Source organism: Lynx canadensis, chromosome E1, assembly GCF_007474595.2.
Source record: "Lynx canadensis isolate LIC74 chromosome E1, mLynCan4.pri.v2, whole genome shotgun sequence".
NCBI classification, from domain to species: Eukaryota; Metazoa; Chordata; class Mammalia; order Carnivora; family Felidae; genus Lynx; species Lynx canadensis.
The window spans coordinates 54,845,576-54,872,476 of record NC_044316.2 but is presented as its reverse complement, the minus strand read 5'-3'; the positions used below and the strand labels follow the sequence as shown (position 1 = coordinate 54,872,476).

General features: G+C 55.6%; 2 protein-coding genes across 4 annotated transcripts in view; both read right to left on the bottom strand.

The window, feature by feature from the left end:
* The window catches only part of LLGL2 (LLGL scribble cell polarity complex component 2), a 34,875-nt gene extending 16,502 nt beyond the window's left edge, over window positions 1-18,373 (bottom strand). For both annotated transcript variants that reach the window (XM_030296270.2, XM_030296271.2), the window contains exons 1-2: window positions 18,268-18,373; window positions 6,791-6,885 (exon numbers count right to left, since the gene is read on the bottom strand). In XM_030296270.2, coding sequence (XP_030152130.1) covers window positions 6,791-6,865 — 75 coding nt within the window. In that variant the 5' untranslated portion in view covers window positions 6,866-6,885; window positions 18,268-18,373. The remainder of the gene's footprint in view (window positions 1-6,790; window positions 6,886-18,267) is intronic.
* A 1,169-nt stretch (window positions 18,374-19,542) lies between these two features.
* Window positions 19,543-26,789, bottom strand: TSEN54 (tRNA splicing endonuclease subunit 54). 2 transcript variants are annotated; one of them, XM_030296480.1, is made up of 11 exons: window positions 26,737-26,789; window positions 26,447-26,611; window positions 26,282-26,345; window positions 26,115-26,198; window positions 25,692-25,790; window positions 24,629-24,681; window positions 23,023-23,124; window positions 22,161-22,804; window positions 21,031-21,091; window positions 20,562-20,678; window positions 19,543-20,045 (listed from the first exon to the last, which is right to left on the bottom strand). In XM_030296480.1, exons 1-11 carry the CDS (start codon window positions 26,784-26,786, stop codon window positions 19,895-19,897), a joined length of 1,590 nt encoding a protein of 529 aa, XP_030152340.1. In that variant the 5' UTR covers window positions 26,787-26,789; the 3' UTR covers window positions 19,543-19,894. The 2 variants fall into 2 exon arrangements, with proteins under 2 accessions (XP_030152340.1, XP_030152339.1); XM_030296479.1 differs by having other exon boundaries at window positions 22,161-22,891; window positions 26,737-26,788.
* Between the last annotated feature and the right edge of the window lie 112 nt (window positions 26,790-26,901).

Here is a 26,901-nt window from a genome sequence, read left to right as displayed (position 1 = left end):
AACCTAGAAAAACCCTCATTAATTTCTACTGACTACATGTTGAAACAATATTTTGGATGTTTTGAGTTAATAAACAAAATGTATTATCAGGGGCGCCTGAGTGGCTCAGTTGGTTAAGCATCCGACTTCGGCTCAGGTCACGATCTCACGGTTCGTGAGTTCAAGCCCCACATCAGGTTCTGTGCTGACAGCTCAGAGCCTAGAGCCTGCTTTGGATTCTGTGTCTCCCTCTCTCTCAGCCCCTCCTCTATTCACACCTCTGTCATGTGCATGCACGCACTCTCTCTCAAAAATAAATAAACGTTTTTAAAAAATTAAAAACAAAATATATTATCAAAGTTAATCTCACTTGTCTAAAAAATGTTGTAATGCAGCTGCTAGGACATTTTAAGTTACACATGTGGCTCATGTTATATTCCTGTTGGGCCGAGGTGCTGCCCTAGACAATTCTGCCTCAGGATATGGGCAAGAAAGTCAAGCCAAAGAGAAAACAGCGTGCAGCTTTCTTTTTCTGTTAGCCTCTCCAGCCACACGTTATCCTACCAACCCACCGGCAGGAAGTTCTCCTACATCCCACCTGACTTATTCCTGCTGGTGGGCCTCTTTTCCTTAATCTGGAGGGAGACAAAGGTTGGACCCATCCTTCAGTCTCTTGTACTTCTCATTTCCCACCGCCTCTCTCTACTGCCTCTGGTCTCCACCTTCTTTTCCATAAGCTGGTTTAGAAAGAATGGGGACTGGGGCGCCTGGGTGGCTCAGTTGGTTAAGCATCCGACCTTTTTTTTTTTTTTTAGGCTTATTTATTTTTGAGACAGAGAGGGAGAAAGAGAACGTGCGTGTGCATGAGCACAAGCAGGAGAGGGGCAGAGGGAGAGAGAATCCCAAGCAGGCTCCACATGGTCAGCGTAGAGCCCAATGCGGGGCTTGAACCAACAAACTGTGAGATCATGACCTGAGCCAAAATCAAGTGTCGGGCGTTCAACTGACTGAGCCACCCAGGCACCCCAGCATCCAGCTCTTGATTTCAGCTCAGGTTCATGATCTCATGTGGGATCGTGCCCCGTGTCGGGACGGGGATTCTCTTGGGATTCTCTCTCCCTCTCTCTCTGCCCCTGCTCTTTCTCTCTTCTCTTTCAAAAAAGATAAACTTAAAAAAAAAAAAAAAAAAAAAGAAAGGCAACATCATGGATGGAACTAGAGTGCATTATGCTAAGTGAAATAAGTCAGAGGAAGACAAATATCCTAGGACTTCACTCATATGTGGAATTTAAGATACAAAACAGATGAACATAAAGGAAGCAAAAATAATATAAAAACAGGGAGGGGGACAAACCAGAAGAGACTCTTAAATACAGAGAAAAGACTGAGGGTTGCTGGAGGTGGGGTGTTGGGTAGGGGGATGGGCTAAATGGGCGAGGGGCATTAAGGAAGACACTTGTTGGGGTGGGCACTGGGTGTTATATGTAAGTGATGAATCACTAAACTCTACTCCTGAAATCACTGTTACACTGTATGTTAACTAGCTTGGATGTAAGTTAAAATAGTAATAAAAATAAAAATAAATACATACATACGTATCAAAAAAAGAAAGAACAAACAAATGGGGACTGAGTCAGTCCCACCAGGCTTTGAATCCCCTTCTGCCACCTAAAATGCCTTGGGACTTGGGTGAGCTCTTTGCCTCTCTGAGCCTCACTTTACGTCTGATAAATGGGAGGATACCTACGACTGCATCGAGCAGGACCACCCGCAGCTTCAACAAAACCCTCAAGAAGACGGTGGCTGGAAGGTTCAGACCACCCCCCAGAGCACAAAGGCCTTGCCCCCTAGAGCCTGCCTTCCTCCTGAGGCATCAGTCCCTGGAATTCCTCAGGATACCTTCCTCAAGGGATCATGGCTCCCCCAAGAACAAAATGAGGGGAGGAAGCATCATGGTGCCCGTACCTGGGCAGGGACCAAGAGAGTAGGTTCAAATGTAATTAGTGTGGGGACAGGGGATTCCCCAGGTCTGCGGAGGGGTGGGGAAGAGAGGCAAACATGCAAATAAAGCCCACAAATCCCCAAAGGAGGCTGCAAACCTGAGTGCAGGCAGGGGGAGGAGGTGTGGCCCCAGACCCGTTCCAAAAGGCCTGGGGGTCTTGTTGGGAATGGGGAAAGAGGGGGTTTGGATTTGGGGAGAGGACAGAGGTCAGTTAGGGAGGAGCTAGAAACCCAGAGCAGCCTGGCCTCCCCTTTCCTTGGCTGTCCCATCCCCCAACCTCTGACAGCTTTTAAAGACGCAGCCCCCCAGCAGAGTACAAGGTCGATGCGGGGCACTGGAAGTGGACTCAGCCCCAGGGGTGCCCTGCTGTGGGACTGCCAAGGCACACAGCAGCCCTGAATCATCCCTCCACCCAGGACAAGGGGTGGGAAGGGGCCTCAGCCTAGGACAGCAGAGGCCTCCAGCTCAAATTCAAGCTGGGAGGTTGCCCCAAAGCCTGACAGCCACTGATGCCAGCCTCCCCTACCTCCTGAGCTCAGCATCCAGCCTACCTGGCCCTGCCCCTATCCTGCTACCTGGCTCAGGTGACCTCTGCCAAGGGAGGAGAGAACAATGAACTCTTTTGACAGCAGTTGGGAAAGGAGAGATTTGTAGGAGCCGCCAAACTGCAACATTAGCCTAGTGCGAGGAAGAAAGCCCCGTCTGTCTCTTGCTGGCTCCAGGACCCCATTTCAAGTTCTCGGAAGGGAGAGAGCAAAGGCTGTTGGTCAGAGACAGTGGGGGCCCTTCATCTTGTCCTCAGTGAGGGAGGACGCCGGCCAAGATCCAGGGCCTAGGATCTTGCTGGGGGGCTGGAAGGAGGGCTGTCTAGGGCCAGAGGGGTCACGCCCAGCCGCTGGGCTGGGTGGCACTGCCCTGTACTGGGTGTGGTCAGCTCAGATTCCTGGCGGTGGCAGCAACCTGGCCCTCCCTGTGTGGCTGTCACCTGACACCAGGGGCCCAGCCACAAAAAAGCCAAGACAAAACAACCTGGTCCTGGACAGGGGCAGCCGGTCAGGAACACACTGTTTGTTCAGGGCCTGGGGGTGGGGGGAGTGTGGGCCGGCTGGGCAGGAAGGGCGCAGAGCCGTTATCAACGGCTGGTTTCACCAGGGGAGGGAAGGGCCTCAAGTGATTTCCAAGGAAGCAGTTTCACTATGGCATGAAGTTTCTGTCCCCTTGGCATCACTTCCTCCCCACTGACATGTCCAGCAGGCTCCACAGTCCCCTCATCTTGTCCTCGATGGCTCAGAAGACTAGGTCAAGGGGAAAGAAACTGAGGCTTAGGAGGTGAGGCCGCCACCCTCAGGGGCCAGCTGGTAGGTAGATGGAATGGGGGGGACCTTGTTCCCAGCCGGCGCTACCACTTGCCATATACTCAGGCTGTGCAAACCCTAGAGGCCTCAGTTTTCTCACCTGCAGAATGGGAACGCCACCAGCTGTGAGGCACCAGTCATGAGGATGGGGTGAGGCACCAACTGTGTACCAGGCACCATTCAAAGCCATTTAACTTGCTTAGCGTGCCAACCTGGATGTAGAGACTATTACGATGCCCGCTTTATAGATGAGGAAATTGAGAAGCCGAGAGGGTAAGTAACGTACGTGTCTGCAGTGACTTAGTGAGAAAGCGGCACAGCTGGCATCTAGACTCGGGCCATCTGGCTCCAGCCTCCCTGCCCCTAACCATGGAACCACCCAGCCCCTTAGCTGGTTGGCTGAGGGTTCAGAGAATCCATCTACAGGCACAGCTCCTTCCCAGAGACCACCAGTCTGGTCTGCACACTGCATGCTGCACCAGCCGTAGGCACCCTTCAGAGGGCCCCTCACCTCCGTGTTAATAACACCTGCACTGATGGGCCACCCAAGGCTCAGAACTCCAGCTCTGTGTATCCATCCCCCTGTGTGCGGACACCCAAGGCTTCCAAGGTTCCCCAAACTCAGTCTCGGGCCAGAGAAGGCCCATAGGGCTGTGCTCTGAATCCCTAGCCACCAGCCACGCACAGCCTTGCAACTTAGACCTTAACTCATTTAACCTTCCCACCAACTCTCTGGGGTAGCTCCTGTCGTCTCCCCTGGACAGATGAGTGAGTTGCCCAAGGTCACCCACCTGGTGAACCTTGACACTCAATTCTGGGGCTGGCACCACTAACCCCTGGACCAAACTGCCTCTCAATAAATGGATAACCGTTGTTATTCTGTCCAAATTAAACGTATCACTTTCCCTTAACCTGCTCCTCACCTCTCCTGGGCTCCCCACCCCAGTGCCTGGCACCATTAACCGCCCGAGATGGCACCCCCCCCCAGTCACGCTGGGCACCCACCGCCCTTCCCTGCCCCCCTTACTCCTACACCCCCATTGAGCACCAGGCCTCATGCCCTAAATAGTTCTCTAATCCAGTGGTCCTCAGCTAGGGGCCATTGGGCAGTGTCTGGAGACATTTCTGGCTGTACATCTTGGGAGAGCAGGGCCAGGCATGCTGCTAAACTGTTCTCACCACATAGCCAGCCCCAAATGTCAAGAGGGAGGAGGTTGAGAAGCCCTGTTCTATTCACACCTGTGCCCCCTCCCTCCTCCAACGGCCCAGGCCTCATCCAATCACTGCAATGCTCTTCTGAGAAAAAAAAAAAAAAAAAAAAAAAAGTTCTTTTCTAAACTGTAAATGGGATCGCTCACTGTCCTGCTAAAAACCCACCACAGCTATGGTGTGTTGGGCCCTAGATTCCCAGGTTCCAGGCTCCCTCAAGCTGACTCCAGGGAAGCCTGGGGCCCGGGAGGGGCTGGCATGGGTGGGACCACCCAGGCTTCCAAATATTCCAGGATCTGGCCTCATCCCCCATTCCCAACCCTTCAGGGTCCACCACTCACTCAGTGTCTAGATGAGACTAAACCAGCCCACATCCCCCCCCCCCCCTCTTCTAGTCCCAGGAAGTGGAATTTCTTTCAGACCATCAGGTCCTTCCCTCTTTCCAAACTATAAAAGTCCTGGAGGGCAAAGATGTTATCTGAGATCCCCACAGCCCCAGCCCTGGGCAGTAGTGCTCAGTGCAGGTTTCTAGCAAGTGAATGGAAGGAGGAAGGGATTCAAGGAGCCTCCTCTCTCCCTCTCCCCAGCCAGGCCTAGGGGATGGGGCAGCCAAGTTTGAAGGCCACCAGTTGTGGGGCACTGGTTGCAGGGCGGGGGGGGGGGGGGTGGGGGGGGGGGGTGGGGGGGGTGGGGATGATTCCTCTACCCCAGCCCCGCCCCAGCCCCACCCCAACACACAGTTGGAACTTGGGGCAGGGGTTCCTCCCTCTGTTGAGCCTGTCTGTCCGGTTTCTACTAGAATTGGCCACCTTTTTGGGGTGTGAGATCTCTCAGTGTCATCAGGGGCAATGGAGGCATACATAGGTCACCCAAGCCCCGAGGTGGGTGCTGATGTTCTGAGACCCACCCCCCCCCCAACTCACGGGTTACTTCCTTCGAACCAAGGGTGGCAGGCCCCCAGGGGCCCCGAGATCCCACATTCCCAACACCTGTACCCCGTTTCCCACGGCCCAAAAATCCTGCCCACAGCTTCCTTCTGACAGTGGGAGGAGGTGCTCGTTTAGGGAAGCCCTCATCCCACAGGGGGGGTGGCCTCACAGCAAAGCTCCATCATGACACCTGCCACAGGTCAAGAAAATCAGAGGAAAATGGCAGGACACGTGGGGACTGCCACCAGCCTCAAACAAGCCCCTGGGAACTCTCTCTCCCTGGGAGGCAGCCTCTGAAGACAGACAGCAGCTAGTGTTCCTGGACCACAAACTGTTTAACTCCATATAATCCTTGTAACATGTCTACGACGTGGGTGACAGGCACAGGGTCACCCAAGTGCTAAGTGGCCAAGTGAGATTTGAAGCCCCGTCCATCAACACGTCCCGGAGGGGTCCCGGCGCCCCTGAGGAGCAGAGCACCATGGTCCTCCGCTTCCTGCAGTCCACCTGGTGGGGCAGAGGGAAGCTCAGGCACGCAGGCCACGGGCCCAGATCAAAGCAGACATAAGAGAGGCTAATTACCCCGAAACAGGAGCAGATTGCTAGGTGGCTGCAGAGCTAATAAACCACGTTGTGCTCCTCCTGTTTACAGGGCAGCTCTGGCCTTCTCAGGCACCAGCCACCCTGGGGAGGCCCTGGGGAGCTTCTGGGACCTCAGGAGCAGCAGGTTTGGGGTTGGGGCAGCCAAATGCCAGCTGTGGCACATTGTCCCAGGCGCCTCTCCCCGCTCACCCAGGCCTAGAGCTGCCACAAGGAGCTGTTGCGTTGGGCCTATAGGGACAGCTGCATTTTCCTCTGGGGGCAACGTGAGGAGAAAGGGGACAGCCACAGCCTGTGGTCAGTGCCCAAGGGACCTGGCATCACGGGAACACAGTTACACCTTGCAGGGTTCAGCCTCCTTTCACCTTTCTTGTCCCTAAGCATCCTCAACAGCACCGTGAGGAGAGAGGTTGTTTTATCCTTATTTTACAGGTGGGGAAACTAAGGCTAGACGAAGCAGGGTGATTTGCAGAGGTCACACAGCCAAGGGCACTCGGGACAGGGAGTCCTGATGCCTGGGCATCCCACTGCCCTTTCCCAGGAAAGCCTGCCAACTGGACCCCACTTCCAGAGTCAGATTCCCAAGGGGGACTGCAGGCAGCACCAACTGAAGTACCTTAATCCAGGTAAAGGCAAGCTGAGTGCCCCAGCCCGTGGAGGGTGGACAATATGGTGCCTGCCATAAACACCTGGCCGCCTCTCCCACTTCCCCTTACCTTGTTAAACTGGAAAAGGTCCCGCTTGAGCCTCTCCCTCGCAGGGTCATGTCCTGGCCTCAGGAACCGTCTCATCGTGCCTGGTGTGCAGCCTCCTAGCGAAAGAGGAGGAGCCGCTGATCACCAGGGTGAGGCAGACGCACAGCCCCCGGCCCCAGCGCCCATCCTGGCTCCCAGGCCCCAGCTTGGCCGGGCCCAGCCCCTCTCCCCGGGCCCACGGCGGCTTCACCGTCGACCCTCCTGCGCACCCTCGCTCCATCTGCAAAGTACAGTCGAGGGACCTCAGGGACTTCTATACCTGGAGGTCCGGGGCTGGTTGAAGCTCTAACGCTTGCTCCTGGCCACCTGTGGCCTTATAAAGCCAGCGGGAGAAGCTGGGGGAGGAAGCCATTTCACCTGGCTTTATAGGAGTGGAGGCCCTGAGGTTAATTAGCTTAATTGTTAACCTGTTTTCTGAAAAACCATAAAAGCCCAGCTAAACAGAAAGGGAAACTTCCCAAGCCTCTCTCACGAGAGCCAGTTGGGAGGCAGAAATACAAAGGCTGTCCACCAGGGCTCCCAGACCAGAACCCAAACAGGGGCAGGAGAGAGGCCCGGCAGCTATCTCTGGGGGCCAGCACCCCCCGCGCAGACCCTTCCTGCTGACCGCAGGGAAGCCTCTCCCACCACAACTGGCAGGAGCCTGAGTGGGTGACGTGCAGGGCACACAGTCAGAGGCCACTGGGGTTTCGGAAGCCGCAGCCCTCGCCCTGGGCTTCCCGGCTGCATGCCTCCCGCCCCCCATCTCTGGCCATCCCGGTCCCAGCTCCCCTGGGCTCTAATGGGGTGCACTGTGACTCCCTTTCCCATGGGCCTAAGTGGAGCCTTATCAGAAGAAATCTGTTCCCAATAAAGAAACCAGCTCAAGGCCCCAAACCCATCGGCCCAAGCCATCCGAATGTAGAATGCATTCCCAATCCGAGGGCAACTATTTCTGGATCATCCTTGGGGGAAGGGAGAAGGATCATCTTTTCAGTTTCCGGCTTCCAGTAGCACGGCCTCCCACTGACCACAGGACACCAAGGCCCGTCCTCAGGAACACAGGGGCTCAGGCCTACTCGGACACTATAAAGAGACTAAGCAGACCCGGCCCCCGCACCGGAGGAGGTGCAGATAAAGACAGGCCAGTGTAGCATGTGGAGTGAGTTGCCCTGCCAGGGGGCACCAGGCCAGGGTGCGGGTTGAGGGCAGCCCCTGGCCCAGACTGGGGGATCTGACTGGGAAAAGCCCCCGGCCCAGACTGGGAAAAGAAGGATCTGAGACCTGAAGGATGCCCTTTAGTTTCTGGCTTCTCAGGAGGTGACCAAAATTACCCATCAGGCCAGGGCTTTGCATATGAAAGGACCCTGTGTGGTCCAAGACTGGGGGCTCCCTCCAAGGCAAGTGCTTGGCAGAGGGGGGTGGCGGCGGTGGTCTCTGGCAGAGCAACCAAGGGCTGGCTATGCTGGGAGGGGTCACCCCACTTGGCATAGACACATCCTGGGGCAATCCAAACACCACCCCGGCTGGGAACAGGTAAAGACCAGCACCCCCCCCCCCCCCCAGGGCCATCACCTTCTGGGGGCACCACAAAGACCGCCACTTGCAGGAGGGGGTGGGGTGGATGTGAGAGGTTTGGGCCTTTTCACATTTTGGGGAAGCCAGGGCAGAATGGGGCACCGCAGGTAGCCGAGAAACTGCCAGGTGCCCACGGGACCCGAGGCCCAGAGCAGGTCAGGGAAGAAACACAGGTAAGTCCTGGAGGCTCTAGGGACCAAGCGTGAAAACACTGCTGGGCCTCCCGGACAAACAGCTGAGCCTCGGCCCCGCATTCCAGCTGTGGGGGAGGGCGGCACAAGCTCATAAATCAGCAGCAGCTCCGCTCCGGGCTCCTGGGGGCGTCCGCTCTCCCCGCCGGGGCCTAGGTCACTGGGTCAGAAGCCAGAGGAAGCTGGGAGCGGTGCCCTGGAGGAGGAGAGGGGCCTGTAGACTCCAGGGGGAGGCTGCTCTGGGCTCTGCCCTGAAGGACCCATGCCGGCTGTGGGGTCAGGACCAGAGGGCACAGGGCCATCTGTGCCAAGGACCCACGCAGGCTCGAGGGTGACACGGCACAGACCCAGGGGGACGAGGTGCAGGGAGGAGGGAGGCAGACAGGATGTGGAGACTGGTAGGAGATGGTTGCCATGCCATCCACCCAAATGCCCCTCAGAACATCTGCTGCATACCAGGCGCTATACCAGACTCCTACGTGTTATTTTTATTACTTTTTAAACAGTTCGCTCAAGTAATCCCTGCTCACTGTAAAACAAAACAACAACAACAACAAAAAACAACCCAGAGGAGAAAACCCTCCCGAAATCCCACTACTCATGGCATGTCGGTACATGTCCTGACCCTTCCTTTCCTTTGCATTCTGTACAAGGTACACCTAAACCTCGTTCCGGATGTTTGTTCACCCTCCACGAGCCCCCCTGAAGTTGAGTGGAATATCTCCACTTGGCAGACAAGGGAATGAAGACCACAGAGGGTGGGGAGCTTCAAGGGCGCTGAGGAGAAACCAGCAAAACTTGGATTTGCCCCCAGGTCTGGCGCACTCCAAATCTAAGGACTCTGGGAGGCAGGGAAGGATGGATGCGACAGGACAGAGGGTGCCTAATTACATCCCTGCAATTAAAAGGCACGGCCACATGCAGACACACACACTCCCACGTGCCTTCAGCTCAGAGCCAACCATGCAGGTGGGGGCTTGGGGCCTGGTCGCTGCTTGTGAGGTGCCACCTGCTCCACAGTGGGCTGGGACCTCAAGGAAGGGGGTAGGTGAGGTGGGGGGAGCCAGGACCAAGACCAACAGCCACGTCGTTCCTCACTCCAGCCAACCCCTCAATGTTGCTCCCAACACAGAAATAACTGCCCAGGTCAAGGCATAAAAAGCGCACCCCTTCTTGAAACGGAACAGGTCTGGGACTGGCTGGATTTACACCTCCAGGCAAACCCTCAGCTCCCCTCACCCCCGATTAGTGGGTTCTCCAGAGAGAAGCTTCAGGAACCCAGACCTGGAGCTTCATGGTATGGGAACAGACCCTACCTACTCAGCCCACTCCTGGGTGGTGGGAAACGGGGGGTGGGGAGGTGCGTAAGGGAAAGAGCCAGGGCTTGGTACCAACAGCCAGGGCTCAACCACCATAGCTTAGCCCCTCCAAGCTGGGTGGCCTCCCAAGGTAGCTTCTCCAGGCCCAGCGAGCTCATCTGCAAAGGGGGATGCACCGGTCTGCTGGCAGGGAGCAGGCATTGTCCTAGGGCTGGGGACACAACAGTGACAAAGACAGACATGATCCTTTATGTCACCAAGTTGATATCTTTGCAGGGGAGACCGTGATGACTCACAAGTTCACAAATCAGTCAGCGGGACAGTTTCAGATAGAGAGCAGGGCCAACAAGGAAACGAAGGAAGGGGACAAGACAGAGTGACCAGGGTGTGGTGGTTGGAAGGACTCAGTGAATGTTCCCGCATCTGGGTCCGTGGGTTTGCTGTTCCTTCTGCTTCCTCTAGATAGCCCATAGCCCACCCGCTCCCTCCCCTCTACTTAAATGTCCCTTTTGGACATTCTCTTCCCAGCTTTGCTTTGCTCCTTAGCACTGGTCACAGTAAAACAGTCTCCCTACTAATCTTGTTATCTGGGCAGCCCTCCACAAGGATGAGCCTTCTCATTCTCACTCAGGACTTCTGCCCTCTTTTCACTGCAGCGCCCCTGCTAAATTGAACGAGCAGAGGTGGAAACGTCTCCACCCAGACCTGAATGATAGGAAGTGGTCAGCCGTGGTAAGGTGCAGGGCGTGTCAGGGGAACGGAACAAGCTTGCATCTTCCAGGAGGATGAAGACAAGCACAGGGGCTGAGTACCGGCAACAGGAGAGATGAAGTGGGCCAGAAAGGGGGGCCTGGCGGGCCACCGAGGAGAGTCTCAGTCCTAGTTCACTGGGAGCCGGCTGACAGTCCTGGGCAGGGTCTGCCTTGGTCTGCCCTCCCCCACCCCACGTGGCCCTGTGTTGGCCAACCCATCTGCTCAGCCCCCCACCCCAAGCTCCATCCACTATGGTCTCCATGTGTGCTTTCATCTGAAATAACCTTCGTGTCCCTCATGCAACACATCAAAAATCATCTAAAAAGCGTTTTCTGAACCCATCTTGACCATTCTCCCCCTCCGCCCTGAAGGCTTGACCACATGTTATGCTAAAACGATCCCTAAAACCACCACGGACAAGGGCACCCATTTAGCTCCTCGAATGTTCTCCCCAGCCTTGTGCTGGTCATTAAGCTATCAGGGAAAATCAGGAGCCACCTAAGGGGCTGACAACAGGGAGCGGGTGAAGTGTGCTCAGCACCACGATGGAAGGCGTATAGTCAGTAAGGGGCAGAAGACAGTGGACATGGAAACATGCACACGATGTACCCGAGAGCCAGGTAGACTCTTAAAAATATTTACGTAAGTAGACAACACACTGGCAGGGTTATGGGATTAGTGGAGATTTTTTTTCTTCTTTTGGTTTATCTGCCTCCCAGCCAGGGCAGTTAAGAGGATCACATGTGAGAAGGGGCGAAGGCCCAGAGAGTGGTCAGGTATGAGGGGCCCCTAAGCTCACAGGAGGCACTCAGTGCCATTGGTGGGATCACTCCTGCTCTCTTGGGGGCTGGGCTCCTCTCCAGCCATGTTAACCTGAACAGGGGAGAAGAGAGAGGTGGGTGGGACCAGCTGGATGACCTTGGGCTTCTGGGTCCCGGGACCTGGGGGTGAAGGACTTTACTACTTTACAGGCCACGCCCAATGGGGAGGCCAAGAAGAGACTGAGGCAGTCACTGGAGACGTGTAAGAAGCTCTGAGTGTCCTCCTGGCTCCCTGCACCAGGGCCGCCACATGGCCAGAGCATAACCCCGGAGAGGGGGCTTTGTAAGGAGAAACACCTCCATCCCCTGAACTCCTAAAGACTGCCCAGCCTCAGTGTCAGGTCCTGCCTGTCGCCCTCTCTGTCCTTGACGGCACTAAACTCCAAGCATCCCTCCTGGCTCTGCCCCCTGTTCCGTTGGGTGCGGGCACTCAGGCTTTGGGGCTGGGCCATGTGAAGCTTGCTGACTGATGGCTGAGCTGTGTGGGTTGGGGGACGGGGGCTGATTCTTACCCATTTTCCACACAGGTCTCTGCCTCATGTGTGGAACCAGCCTGTGAGTTCCCTGTGGGCAGCTGACCCGGTGATTCCCTTCCTTCCCTTCCTGCTGCTCAAATCACCCAACACTGCCACCGGCCATGAAACATGCCAGAGGCCAGGACTGGTCTCCCCACACCTGATGCACACCCTAGAAAAGACAGGAGAGTGGTCTCTTTGGCAAATTCACACCCCGGCTTCCCTTTCCATCCTTGGGGGAGACGCCACCGTTGAGATGCATATGAACCCTGCATCTCAGGACCTCAGTAAAGAGACCAGGAGAGGCAGAGACAAAATAACCGAATGGGGCAGGCTTGTCTTGGCCCCTATCTCTAAGCAGATCTGATTGTGCTCGCAGGGAGGAAAAAGGGGGTCCCAGCCCAGACTGCTCACCCCACACAGGTGCCGACTGCCCAGAGGCAGAGGCTTGGCCAAGCTAAGCCCGTCTGTCACAAACGTGTGAGATGGGACCTGAGAAGGTCCCTCAACAGCCTGGTCAGCTCCAGTGATCTGCCAGGAGAGGCTATGCCCAGGGGCAGGGCTCTGGACACCTAGGCCCGAGGGAAAGAAGGCCCCGGTAGCCACACTCAGCACCTGGCTGAGTTCCCCATCTCCAGGAGCACAAACAGCATGACCTGGAGTCCCAAGCTCTCCTCTCCTTTCCCCTTTGTCTACACTCCCCACAGCCCCCTGCTGCCGCAGAGGCTACCCTTCCTTCCCCACGAGGGCGACAACGACATCCTGTGTGAGGCCCGCGTGTGGCTGTGTCCTTCCGTCTGCCGGGTGTGAGTAAACCTCCTACCAAGGGGAGCGGTGGGGCAGGGCTCTCACCGACTGGGGCAGTTGTCTGTGCCAACTGAGATACCCAAGGCTGCTTTGCCGGCGTCCGTGTTGCCCAGGGAAACCCAATCTCCCAGAGGCACCAGACAGTGCCCTGGCCAGCAGCTTAGCAACCACACCTTGGCTGAAAGGGCGCGGGGCTAGGTGGGAGGTGGGACTAAGGAGAACACCCAGAGAGGGGACAGAAACCAGAGGGTTGTCACTGCTGGTGTTAGGTAATAACAAGGATCGAGACCCAAACCGTGGCCAGATACCATCGGAAGCACTCCACCTGCATCATCGCATGTAACTCTATCACTTATGGAATAACCCATTCGGAGAGATATCAAACCCAAGCAGTTAGTGAGAGTACCAGCCCCAATCTGAGCTCCAACCTGACTGCACCACCCTCTGTCTGCCAAGTTCAGTCCCCTTGAGCAGGGCAAAGCCTGGATGGGACAACCTGGGTCAGTGGCCAGAGCCTCCCCGGCTGGGCCCAGAGCAGTCGCAACCCCCAACCCCATCCTAAGGAGCCACAGGCCAATCTCACAATCCTGGGAGGGCCTTCCTGCCGCACCCAGGGCTCCTCCTAGAGGGTTTCCCTCCCGGAGGATGGGGTGGGAAGTCTAAATGCATGCATTCCCTGAACACATCCCCATTCTGGAGGCCTCAGTCCCTTTCTGCAACCCAACATCAGACTTTCTCCAAGGAAGTGACAGACTGGAGTTGGCCAAGCCTGAGGAGGAAAGCCATTCTGGGGTGGGAGGTGGCCTGCCTCATCCTCTCAGGCCCCATTCCACAGCCTCCTGCTTGCCTCAAACCTTGAACAGCTGACCCAAGGAGGTTCCAAGAGAGGTCGGCTCCAGGAGAAAGGGACAACGCCTGTCCTGTCCATGGCTGGATCCCCAGTGCTCAGTGCCCGCCGTGGAAGACGCTCCGGTGTTATTTGAAGAACTCCCTCACCTCCTGCAAGTCTGTGCTCAAACGGGCGCCCTCGCCACCTCTCCAAGTTGCAACCCACCCCCCACCCCAGTGGTCCCAATCCCCTACTTTTGTTCTTATTCTAAATAATTTGAATCAACTTTTAACACTTACTTTATTACTTATGCTCGTTTTCTGTCACTCACGCTCCCCACCCTTTACAACGTGAGTCCTGGGATGGCAGAGATCTCTGTTTTGTGTAAGGTTAATGGCTGGTGTCTAAACCACTCTGGGCATGTAGAGGCACCAGTAGATACTTATTACCTGAATGAGTAAACAGCTAGGACTGAATAGAGATCAACAAGGCAAAGGTCTTCTCTAGTTGGGAACCACTGACCCCAAGGAGTACTGGGTCCCACAGGGTCCCTCAGGGAACTTCCCCACCCTGTTCTCAAGTCTCTGGGCCAAGGCCAGGGTCATGTAGACATCATGCTTGGCACCCTGCTGGAGATACCTTTGTGGGCCCTGCCTCAGACCAAGGCTCCAAGACACCCCGCAAGGAGGCTCCAAGAATAATATTATTTGCTAGAATCAAGTAGTCCTGTGCCCAGATGTCCCTCTCATCAAACCCTGGGAACACTGAGTCAGGTGTCTTGAGAGAAGGCTCTAGTCTCTGCTGAATTCCTTAAGGGTAGAGTCAGGTACCTAGCAGCTTCCCTGTCCCCACGCCCAGAGGAGCCTCTCCTAGCTCAAGAATTCACTGTGGTTCCTGGGAAGGGGAAGGAGTAGGGTGACTCTTCAAAGTACCAGTTTCCTCTGAGAGGCAGGGCGGGGAAGGAAGGTCACCTCAAAGGGAGCTGAGCAGAGCCCCATGGTGCCAGGGCACAGGGAAGGGAGGGTGTCCCGGGGAACCCTGGGAGCCAAAGCTGGAGAAGTGCGAAAGAGCAAGCAGTACGGATGGCCCCCCGGGGGACACCCCTCTCCTGCCCCATACCCTCCTTCTCCCTGAAGACTGCTCCTGGGAAGGGGAAAACAAAGTTGCCAAACAGACCTGGCACGCCTCGACCCAGGAGGAGCCCTGATTGTGATATTGCCTGGGTGAGATAAGAAGGCTTCTCGGTGCTGAGTACTCAGAAGGAAGTCCAGCCGGCCAGTGCTGCTCACAGCAGCCAACCCAGGAGCAGGGACCATGGGCCTCTTGGGCCTCCACTCAGGTGTCTCAACAGCTGCCCCTCACACTTCTGGAAGGACCAGGAAGGCTGGGGAACCCCACAGGTTTCCAGAGACTCTTGCCCGGTATGCTTGATGCAGACGGGATAGGAGGGTGGGGGCGTGTTACAGACTGTTTGTAGAAGCTCCACACTTTCTAGCTCCAGGTACCACTTCCTCTATGGGGGGGGGGGGAGGGAACTGGGGGGGGGTGGGAGTGGGGGACAGACACAGAGACTTGGGGCCAGGAGCCAGAAGGACACCCCTTTCCTAAACGAAGTTGAAAGAAAGCACCATGGAGTTAAAGCTCCTTAAGGACAACAGAGCAACACAAGAATGTGATTGATCCCCCTCCACCTCCAACGGGGTATAAAACGCATACAGCCAAGCCCTCTGCTGAGCAAAAAGATTAGATTGTATACCCTCTTCCTCCCAGGAAAGGCCCCCAGCTGGGGTCTGGCTACCATGCCTCACTTCTGGCTTTTCCAGGGAGCAGGGGGAAGTACCAAGGGCCACAGAAACGCAAGGTGAAAAGTTAGAAGAGGCCACTGTCCTCTCCCTCTGCCTCCCTAGTTTCAAGGAACAATATTTGCTTTTTAAAAGTTCTGACTTCCAGAGGCTTTCAAAAATCAGGACCTCTTGGGGCGCCTGGGTGGCTAAGCGTCTGACTTTGGCTCACATCATGATCTCATGGTTCATGGGTTTGGGCCCTGTGTTGGGGTCTGTGCTGACAGCTCAGAGCCTGGAGCCTGCTCCGGATTCCGTGTCTTCCTCTCTCTCTGCCCCTCCCTGACTCTCAAAAATGAATAAATGTTAAAAGAAAATTTAAAGAAATAAAATAAAATATTAAAAAAAAAATCAGGACTTCTCAGCTGACGTCTGGACAAAGAAGCCGAATTCCCTCACTACTCATCAAGCATGTCCAAAAGGCTCAGGAGTCTGCCCGGAGGCCCACAGGTGACGCTTTTTATGCTTTATGGGGGAATTTAAGCAGCTCACACACACCCCCATGCCTGCTATAAACCAGGCCACGCGTGTTCGTGACATTTTTTTCATTCTCCTGTCAACAAGGCTCGCTGGGGCTTGGCATGGTTAAGTCACTGAGCCAAGATTATGTATATGTAGCAAGAAATCAGCAAGGCATGATCCAAAACTACACCTGCTGTCCAGAAAGACACTAAAACTTAACACCATGTTTAAGGAAAAAGACTGTCAGGCAAGAGGGAGTTATGCCTCTTATCTTACACTTTCTGAGATAAGACAAGATCGGGCACGTTCAGGGTGGTATGTCCGTAGACTATTTTACACTTTTTTTTTTTAATTTTTTTTTTTTTACCGTTTATTTATTTTTGAGACAGAGAGAGACAGAGCATGAATGGGGGAGGGTCAGAGAGAGGGAGACACAGAATCCGAAACAGGCTCCAGGCTCTGAGCAGTCAGCACAGAGCCCGACACGGGGCTCGAACTCACGGACCGCGAGATCATGACCTGAGCCGAAGTCGGCCGCTTAACTGACTGAGACACCCAGGCGCCCCTATTTTACACTTTCTAAAACGTTTTACTTTCCCCACAATGGGCTCCTACTGCCTTTTGTTTTTTAAATTTTTTGTTTAGCGTTTATTCATTTTTGAGAGACAGAGCACAAGAGGGGGAGGAGCAGAGAGAGAGGGAGACACAGAATCTGAAGCAGGCTCCAGGCTGTGAGCTGTCAGCACAGATTCCAATGTGGGGCTCGAACCCACTGACCGCGAGATCATGACCTGAACTGAAGTCGGACGCTTAACCGACTCAGCCATCCAGGTGTCCCAGGCTCCTACCGCCTTTTTAATTTTTTAAACTAACCGTTCATCTGGGATTACGGGCCTTTTTATTCTTTTAATGCCATTGTATTCAAAAGTTCCTAAGTGCTAAATTATGAAGTTATTGAAATTATATTATTTTGCCACCAAAGGGGACACTCCATTGACTCAAGGAACAGTAGGGAAGCAGGCTGACCTCAGACACTGGAAACACTGTCCATCGGCCCCCACAGAGATTGGCCTAGTCTAACTTTGGAGAAGAGGAGTGAGCAGCGGTCAGAGCCCCCAGAGCTGGGTTAGAGTCTTGACTGCCATAGGTAAGCACTGTGGGCAGATCACTTAAGAAAACCAGATAAGATAAAGAAGTAGGACCATGTGTCCGAGGACCCTTCCCAATGCCTCAGCTCACACAGACAACAGACTGTCTTCCTGGAAAGCCCTTGTGACCCCGGGTTGGGCCACAGCTATTCTAGACTACCTCTTCATTCTTCCCACCTGGGGGTTCCCGTATCCCTGACATTCGTTCCCTCCCAGCTCCCCTCCCTGTTCACAATCCCCTCTGCGGCCTGACAGGACTTTGAGTTGTAAACTCGGCCTAAGATCCCAAGAGCCCCGGTTCAGACGCCCTGCATCTGGCACATGATCCCCACGGGAAGGGGCCCGGAGTCCAAGGCCCGCCGCCTCACCCAAAGCTCCTCGTATCTCAGGTGAGAGCCTGAGGGGGCCACGCCACGGTTCTCCTGGTTAGTCAGTTCTCACTGCCAAAGCTGCGCGTGTGTACAAAGTGTCCAGCGGGGGTAAACCGAGAGCACACTTTGCACGCTTTGGCAAGACCACATTTTTCACTCCTCACCAAGTCCCGACGTATCGCAACGCAACCCCACCCGCGTCGTTGTGGAAAACCTACTGGATCTCCAAACGTTCCCTTAAAGGTGTCCAAAGCCGCCAGACGCGGAGAAAGGCCCAGAGACCGAAGTCCCTCCCGCGGGCTTCCTGCGTCCGGGGATTAGGAGGCACAAAGGGCCGGCCGGGAGTGGGCCCAGATGGCAAGGGCAGGGACTAAGCCGCCGAGGTAACGTGCTCCGGCCGCTGCTCGAAGACAGCGGGCTACCTGAGACGCGCGTCGCCGGCCTCCTGGGCCAGGCGCCTTGCACGTGGGGCCCAAGGCCCGGGGATCCCACCCCCGCCGGCGGTGACCTCCTGCACTCACAGCCCGGCCGGGCACTTGTTTCCCCGTTTCCCCAAGCCAACGCTACTGGGCAATTCCGAAGCTCAAATCGTGGAAACGCACGCGGATCAGGCAGAAAAAAGTTCCCAGCCGCAATTCCTACAGGTGTCTTTCTCCCAGACGAACGGAGCCACGGGATCCAGGGCTAGGCGAGCGGACCTGTACAGCTCTCCCCGCCCCGCTCCGTGAAACCAGGGGTCCCGGCCCTCCCCAACCTTCCCGCCCCGAGTGGAGGGCGCCCCGAGGGGGCGGGCCCGGCTAGGTGCTTCCGGGCCCGCGCCTCACCTGGAGCCCCAGGCCGGCCCCCGCCCGAGGCCTCGGCGTCCCACGACTCCCGCCGCCGGCTCCGCTCACTCCGCCGCCGGCCCACGGGCTGCTGGGCGGCCGTCTCCTTCCTGCTCACCTCCGGCGCGGCGAGCAGGGGGCGGAGCCGCTACTATTTACATAAAGGGCGAGCCGGGAGGGCTTGCGGGGCCGCGAGCGCCGGGCCCCAGCGGCCCGCCCCCGGGACTGGCCCCGCCCCCTGCATTTCTGCGCCGACGGGGCGGGAGTGCAGCGAGGGCGCCCTCGGGAGGCGGGCGGTGGCCGCTCTCTGGCCAATCCACGTCCCGGGGGAAGGCGGGGGGGCGGGACCGCGGCCCGCGTGAATATGCACGAGGCGTTGCCGGCCCGCCCCCCGGCCTCACCTGCGTTCACCTGGACTCACGACGCACGCCGCGCCCAGTGTCCTGCCGCGTCCGGGAGGAGGAAATAGTCCCTGGGACGCGCCGCTGTCCTAGCCACCTCCCAGGAGGGACCGAAGGGAACCGTCCCTCCCCCACGCCGGCCCTAAGCGGCTGTGGGAGGGGCGTAGCCAGGCCGGCTCTTCCAGAGAACACCCAGCCCACTCAGAGCCGGTGACCCGCGGACAGGAGGCCAGCTTTCGGGGCCCTAGAGCGTGGTGGCCCCGGGGACTGGGGTGTCGCCGCGAGGCGCCTCCTCTCGGAGAGGGCCCCAAGCCTGGACCCCCGTCTTCTGAGTCGCTGCTGAGGCAGGAAGGTGTCCGATGCCCCAAGGGACAGACAGCAACATTGACCAGAGTTTTTAGCACAAAGGGCGAGCGGGTTGGAGCGAGGAGGGGCGAACGGAAGGGGCGCGGAGGCCGGGGACACGAATAGCACACTCCACACACAGCACGACTCCAAGCCGCCAGGGTTCAAGCCACACGGACATGGTGCCTCTCCACCGCCCTTCTGCCCAGATTCTGCTGCATTCAGGGAAGGCCCCATCGAGGCCAGCCTCCCTCTACGGACTGCCATGCAGTAAGCCGAAAAGACTAGGTCTGTGACTTCCCGTCCCCTGGTTGCAGGCCCTGACAAAGGTGCGGGGTCGCGTTCTTGCCCTCCCCAGTATTTCTCTTTGCTTGCGCACCAGAGAAGGCCTCGCTGTCTGTGGGTCTGCAAAGCAGAGGCGAGAGCCTTGGGGGATAGCTCCCACGGACCACAGGATGGAGGGAGAGGGAGTGTTGTTCTGCACTCCCAGGATCGGGCTGGGGACTTGTTCACTATCTCCAGTCACAGCAGAAAATGGATCTATTTTTTAATGGCTTTGGCTTTATCGCACGAAGCAGGCACCCTCTCATTTAAAGGCACAGAGTCCTCTCTTCTGCCCCACCCCGCTGGGTCTCTGAAATCTAGTCCTGAGTTCCAAGGGGATCACTGCAAGGCAGCGATCTCAGGCATGGGGCTATGGAAGCCAGGTAGGGGGCATGGCATCTTTCTCCTGCAAGCATCAGACACCCAGGGCCAAGGCCCAGACTAGCTCCTGAAGCTACAGGTCAGAGTCTGGGTATAGGAGGCAGCTGAGATGGTCCCTGAGAGTAGACAGTCCAGGTTCCCCAGGGCAGGTCCCAAGCCCTGCCAGAGCGGTGTGATCAGTGTTCCAGATCCCTGGGCAGCGTGAAGTCCCTGAAGCTGTAGAAGGAGATGTCTCCATGATCCACCAGGGCAAAGATCAGAGGAACGTCCCCACTCTGGTAGGACAACCGCTTGAGGGTACAGAGATCTGGAACTGGCTCATCAAATCTGTAGGGATAAAGTTAGACTGAGACAGAGACATAGGCAACCATAAGCTTTGAGACCCAGCCCTCTGAGGCTGCCAGGGAAGGGAGATGGTAAGACAGGAGTTGGGGGTACAAGAAGTCTGGCGCTGGAGTCTCCTGTCTGCAAATTGCATAGCTCTGGTAAGTTCTCCAAGAGCAACCCAGGGCCTTGGGTGGACGAGGGGGGCTAGGAAAAGTAAGGTTCTCACCACTCTTAGCCTGTGAATCCCTCTGATTCATATCCCTCCGACTGGGTGAGCCCTGCACTACATTGGCACAGGAGAGAGACTACCAAAAACGCCAGGAATAAGGGCTGAGGATTTGGGAAAGCTCCAGTTCCTGTAGTACTAACTGGCTGTGTGGCCCTGGGTCAGTCACAGCTCTCTGGACCTCTGGTTTCTTTCAGATTGCCAGACTGCCCAGGGACATGGAGAGGACGTCCACTTGGTTTACAAGAGAACTGGCAATAACCTGAGGCTAGGGCTCAATGGTCTCATACCCACTAATGCACATCCGGGCATAGGGCTTGCCAGGGTTATTCTTTCGGAATGTGGCCACAGCATCAGCCTGGTAAATGTCAAAGCTGATCTCCAAGCCTCCAGACTTCTCTAGCAACCTGAAGACAGAGTGAGAAACCTTAAGAAACAGGGAATCTCCTACTCCTCCCCCTTTCCTTTCCATGCCATGCTTTCCCTCCTCCAGTTCCAGGAAGAGGCCTCCTCCAGTGGGAACTGAGGTCCTGCTGTGAGGTGCCACTTAGGCAGAGGGAGGCTCAGCTGCCTATCTCAACCCTCGGGCTAAATCTACCTCTTGCCACTCATCCCTCCCTTTCCCCTAGAATATCAGCCAGGCTAAGGGTCCCTGGAATGATCCCCCAGCTCATGCCCAACTTTAGGAGTCAAATCCCAGCTGCCAACTCCTGCTGGCAGCCAAGGTGCTATGGAGACAGGCACTACCTGGAAACTCACCATGTACCTCCATCGGCGAGGTGTGTGGTCTGCAGCACAGAGATATGTTGAAGCACTGTGGCTGTAAGGACATAAGGTCAAAATAAGATGTTGGAGGGGCGCCTGGGTGGCTCAGTTGGTTAAACGTCTGACTTCAGCTCAGGTCATGATATCGCGGTTCATGACCTTGAGCCCCACATTGGGCTCTGTGCTGACAGCTCAGAGCCCGGAGCCTGCTTCAGATTCTGTATCTCCCTCTCTCTCTGCCCCTCCCCTGCTTGCACACATTTTCTCTCTCTCTCTCTTTCTAAATAAATAAATAACCATTAAAAAAAAAAAGAAAACAACGTGTTGGGGAGAGAAGTCCACCATCTACAGACTCCTCTGACATTTCTGAATCTGCCATCTAGTTTACGATTGCCGGACTTAGATTTTTTTTTTTTTTAATTGTAAGTATGTCTCATGCAATATTTGCAATATACTTATACTAAAAAAAGTTAGCTGTTTATCTGAAAGTCAAATTGAACTCATCTGGCAAACCTAATCTAGTTACTTGGAATCTCCCATGTTCTTATAAAAGATCACAGTCTCCTGAATCTGTTAATATAGTTGTTGCCTTGTCAGTTCCCTATTTTTTTCCTTCAAATTTTTATTTAAATTCTAGTTCATTAACATATAGTGTAATATTAGCTTCAGGAGTAGAATTTAGTCATTCATCACTTACATACAACACCCAGTGCTTAGTTCCCTGTCCTTAAACATGCAGGGTATACACAGTAAGCCTTCCTTTTATTTAGCCAAGATGGCACCTCCTTGTTCTCCTCTAACAGAGCTGGGAGAACAGGGGACCACAGCTAGCTGGTGGCAGAGCCATCCACGTGCATCTTATTATTTTTAAGGCTCTAGTTGTAGTTTTCATTCCTCCTGGCCTCTCCCCGGACACAGACTTGCCATTTCCAAACCTTCCCATGTGGGTCCTTTCGCTGCTTTCCAGAACAGACTGTCCTTGTGGGTTCCACTCCACTGACAGCTCTCTCGGTCCCATCTTTCTTAAGCCTCAATTAGTCGTGGTCAATCCATACCCCCTTTCAAAGCGTTAGGATGCCTCAGCTGCCAGGGGCCTGTGGGGCTACGGCAGGGTGAGGGGGTACCTGGGGAGTCTGCCTGGCCAGGACTCAGCAAGGGGTGGACCGGCTGGTCCCACAGGTGTGCGGGGCGGCTCTGGCTCTTCTGCAGGTGCCTCCGCTGCAGCAGCTGCTTGTACTCCTGCCAGCTGGAGCAGCACTGCACCTCGGGATCTGCGTTTACATCTTCCCGGAAGCGTTGGGCCTCTGCTTGTTGCTCCCGTTCTCTCCTGGAGAGCTTCTCCTTCCTTTGGTTCAGCTTCTGGCACCAGGATTCAGCATCTGTCTCCCGCCCAGCGACGTTCGCTGGGAGCAGCTCTGGGGCTGGGGCCAGCAGGAGGGTGTGGCGGCTGTCTGAAGCCATGTTGGGGAAGGAAATCTGCTCAAAGTTCCAGCGTGGCTTACGAACCCCCTTGACCCCATTCTCTACTTTGCCACTCTGCTGGCTGCACCCACCCCCCTCGTTGGCCAGGCCAGGCCAGGGCTCCAGGGCTCCCAAAAGCAGAGAGGGACCCGTGGGACCCTTTACAGGGCTTGACTCTTGAGGTTTCTCCTCTGGGCATCGGCTGTTCTGGTTGCAGGGAGGTGGGCTGGAGGTTGTCAGGCTCTCAGTTGTCTCATCCACCCCCTGTAGGGGATTCTCCAGGGCCTTGGCCTTCTTATTAATGGACCTGAGGGACGTGGGGAGGAAATCCAGCACATCTGCTCCTGATTGCTGAAGTGCACACGTCCCACGCACGCCTACTGCCTCCAGGGTCCTACAAGGGAGCCGCCCAAACCCAGCTCTTAAGACAATGCATTCTCCAGGGTTCCTAAAATGAGCATTCCCTCAACAGCTCCGCTCCCCAGAACTCCCTGGGGGTGTGTGTGGCCACATGGGGAGCATTACCGAGAGCTGGAGCTCCTCCTCTTCCTCTTGCCATTCCGATCCTCCAAGCACAGGGCACTGCCATCCAAGTTCAGCTGTCTCTCATAAGGGGACAGGATGGAGCTGTGGGGTTGAGAATTGGGTAGCAACAGATCGACTTCCTCACTTTGGAGTTCCCAGTGGAATCTGTGAGGGACTGGCCCAGAGGAACAAGTCGGTGGGCCAGGGTCAAAGCCACACGCCAGGGCAAAGGCCCTGGGCAGACCTGCAAGCGAGCTGAATGGGGGCAATCACAGGGGCCTGCCCATGCATCTTTGCCCAGGCCTCTGGGTCTCACCAATGGCACCTCTGAACAGAGACTTACTGGAACCCGGGCTCCTGCAGAGCCAGCAATAAATGATTAATCACTGGTGAGAAAAATCAAGAGAACTAGAAAACTTGGAAAATACAGAAAAATAAAAATGAACAAAACCACAGATACCCCTGTAACACACATACTGTCTCCATATGTTTTTTTCTACAAAAAATGACATTGTACTAACATACTGCTATTTAGTCTTTTTTATACTTAAGAATATATATTACAGACACGGCCCCTTACCACTATAGCATTCTTCCCTGCCATGATTTTTCATGGCGCTAAGACTCCACTGTCCAAATGGTACCCACCACTAGGCACAAGGAGCCATTAAGGTTAAATTTAAATCCATGAAAATTAGACAAAAATTCAGTCCCACAGTTGCAAAGCCACATATATTGGATGGCGTAGACATAGACTGTTTTTATCACCGTAGAAAGTTCTACCAGACAGTGCCGCTCTAAAGGATAAACTATAATTTGTGTGACCATGCCTTCCCCGTCGAACTCACAGGATGTTTCCAAGTTCACCATTTTGCAAAGTGATGATGCTTCATGTAAGGTCCCCGCTAAATGCAAATTCTGTGGGGGCAGTGATTTTGCTTTTCTTCAGCAATGAGCCGGGGCCTGCCACCCAGCAAGCGATCAACAAGTATTGTCAAATGACTGAACATTCTCACAGATGAACTTATGCACACATCTGTGACTATTTCCTTAGGATATATCCCACTTTCAGGAACGAAAGGACATGGATGTCCCAGAGCTTTCGCGACGTACTGTGAATCAGCGAAGGCTATACCAGTTTCCACTCTAAGGCTGATCATCTCTATGACTCTTAGCAATGCTGGGCTACTAAGATGATGATCTTTAGAGGCTCCAGAAAGAAAGAACATCTAACTTGGCAAAAGGTATGTGAGACCCAACTCAACTGTTAATTCCTCACTTGGTCCTTCATTCAGGCACGCCCTCATCAAGTGTGCTCGCACCCCGATTAAGGCACTGCTCTGGCGCTACAGCTACATGCCAGGGACCTGTCGTGAGCTGCAAGTGTTCACTTGTTACCTGTGGAGCAAACAGGCTGAAGATGGGGCTCAATGTGATAGCCCGGGATAAGCTGAAATGACCCAGATTTGTCCCAACATGCCTCTCAATAGAGCATTTCCAACAGAGCCCATGTCTCCAGCCAAGGAGAGGCCATTTTCCACTTTGGGGTTTGTCTACCAGGTCCCAGGATTAGAACAAATGGGAGGGAGATGGGATCGGGATTTACCTTGGTTGGAATCGTCGAACCACATAGCCCAGTCTCTTCAGGTGGCTGAAGACCTCAAAGAGAAAAAGTAAAGATCAGACGTCCACTTTTGAAAACACCAAATGGTTCCTCCAATCGGGAGCCATTCCCCACCCCCCTCCCCTGCCCCTCCTGCACACCCCGATTCCAAACCCTGGCATGGGTTGGACCATACTCCATCATACACACCCTCCCCAAACGAAGGTCTCAGTCTCTGAATTCCTGTCTCTTGCTTACCTTACTCTGGGCACAAATAACATTTAGCACTTTTGTGATTTAAGTGTGGAATCCCCAAAAAACAATAGCTGATGAAGCAGAAAAAGAACCACACCCTAGAACGTTATGATACCAGAGCTGTCCAGAGTGAAGCTCCTGACTACAACGGGAACAAGAAGGTGGCAAAGGTGGTAAACAGCCCACCCCCCACCCCTGCCACTCAGCCCTACACCTCCACAGACAGGGGTACAGTAGGAGTGGTTTTTGGTAAAGAACCCCATGTCCATCCTTGTGTTCTAATGCCCGCATCAGAGAGATGTATACAGGAGTGCCCCCATCTTGCTTGATCTCTCAGCAGCCTTCAACACAGCCACCCACTTTGTCCTTCTCCCGGCCTCTATGATACCACCCCTCCTGGTTTTTCTCCTGGGCTGTCAGACACTCCTCAGTCCCTGTTTCTGGTTCTCTATCTCCCCCCTGCCCCCACACCCCATCTCCTCACACCGGAGTGCTCCAGGTCTCAGACAGCTCTCTACTCTGGCTACACTCCCACACAGCCCTGTGGTTTTAAACACCATCCATGTGCTCGTGATGTCCACAGTTGTCTCTAGCCTTGGGTTGTTACCCTGCTCTGTCTTCTTCCTAGCCTTTGGTTCTGTGAAGTCAAATCGTTCAGTTGATTTGCTCACTTGTTACCCATTGCCACTAGGATGCAAGCATCATGAGAGCAGAGCCCTCACCTGTCCTGTCTAGAACCTCATGGGTACTTACAAATCCTCACTGACTTGGTGGATGGGTGACTCCTCTCCTGGGAGAGGGTGGCAGATACCTGGTATTGCAGGAAAGTCATGGTGTCCTCAGTCAGCAGTAGCTGGTAGGCCTCCTGAATAGACAGTGGCAGGTCTTGGTGGAAAAGCTGGATGGAGCCCTGGAAGTGGGGTCAACAGCTCACCTTGTGGCTGTGGTGGCACACCCAGTGGGGCAACTTCCAGGCTGGGATATATGGGCGCCCTCTCCCCTCCCCGCCCCCAGCATCACACAGCAAGAATATGGCCAACTGGGAAAGGAGGGCAGCACCACTGCTTTGGACTGGAATCCCTGCTCTCTACACGGTATTCTTGTCTCTGGCTCTGCAATTCAGGTTACAAGCTTCTTGAATACTCCGCTGCATCTACACTTTTTCTCCAATAAAAACATGTCCCTTCGGTTCCTTGGTCCCAACCCTCCCTCACCCCCCAGGGGCCCCACTCACACACTCCAGCAGATATAAGGCCTCTTCGGGGTGAAGCCGCTGCCGGCCCTGCTCTGCGAAGCCCATGGTCTGCCAGAATTTACCCTGTGTAGGACCCAGAGCAAATGTCACAAAGGAGCCAGAAAGGCAGAGAAGGCAGGTCTCTCTCCCTGAGCCCGGCAGCTCACCGCTGGAGACTTCAATTCCACGAAGCCCTCTTCCGGTCTCCACTCGGCAGCCACCAAACTGCCCCTAGCGAAGAGTAGGGAGGAGTCGGTCTCAGTCCACCCGCGAAGTCTACGCGGTCCGGCCGCCCCGCCTGCCCCGGCCCCGCCCCGGCCCGTCCCCCTTACAGGCGCTCCACGCGCTCCTCCGCCAGCAGCTGCCACAGCCCCTCGCGGCACTGGCGCAGCCTCTCGGCCTGGGCCACCGAGCCGTCGGGGAGGAAGTCCTTGGGCCCATGCGAGCGCGGAGGCAGCTTCTGGGACCGCGAGCGGGCGGCGAGGAGCTCCCGGGCACTGGGGAAGGAAGGGACGTGGGGTCAGCGGCGCACAGTCAGGGCCGCCCGGTCCCGTCCCGGATTCCCGTCCCCCTTCCCCACGCCCTCTCCGCGTGACCCGCGCCTCCCCGAGCCAGAACGCACCTGAGCACGCGCCCTGCGGGAACCTCCACCTCGGCGGGCTCGGGCTCCATCGGGCCGAGGTCTGCGGCTGCGCGCGCGCCGCCCTCGGCCCGCCCACCGCCTGATCTCCGCGGGGCCCTAGCGCCCGCGGATCCTGCCTCCGCTGCGGGCTCAACCAACGGGGTT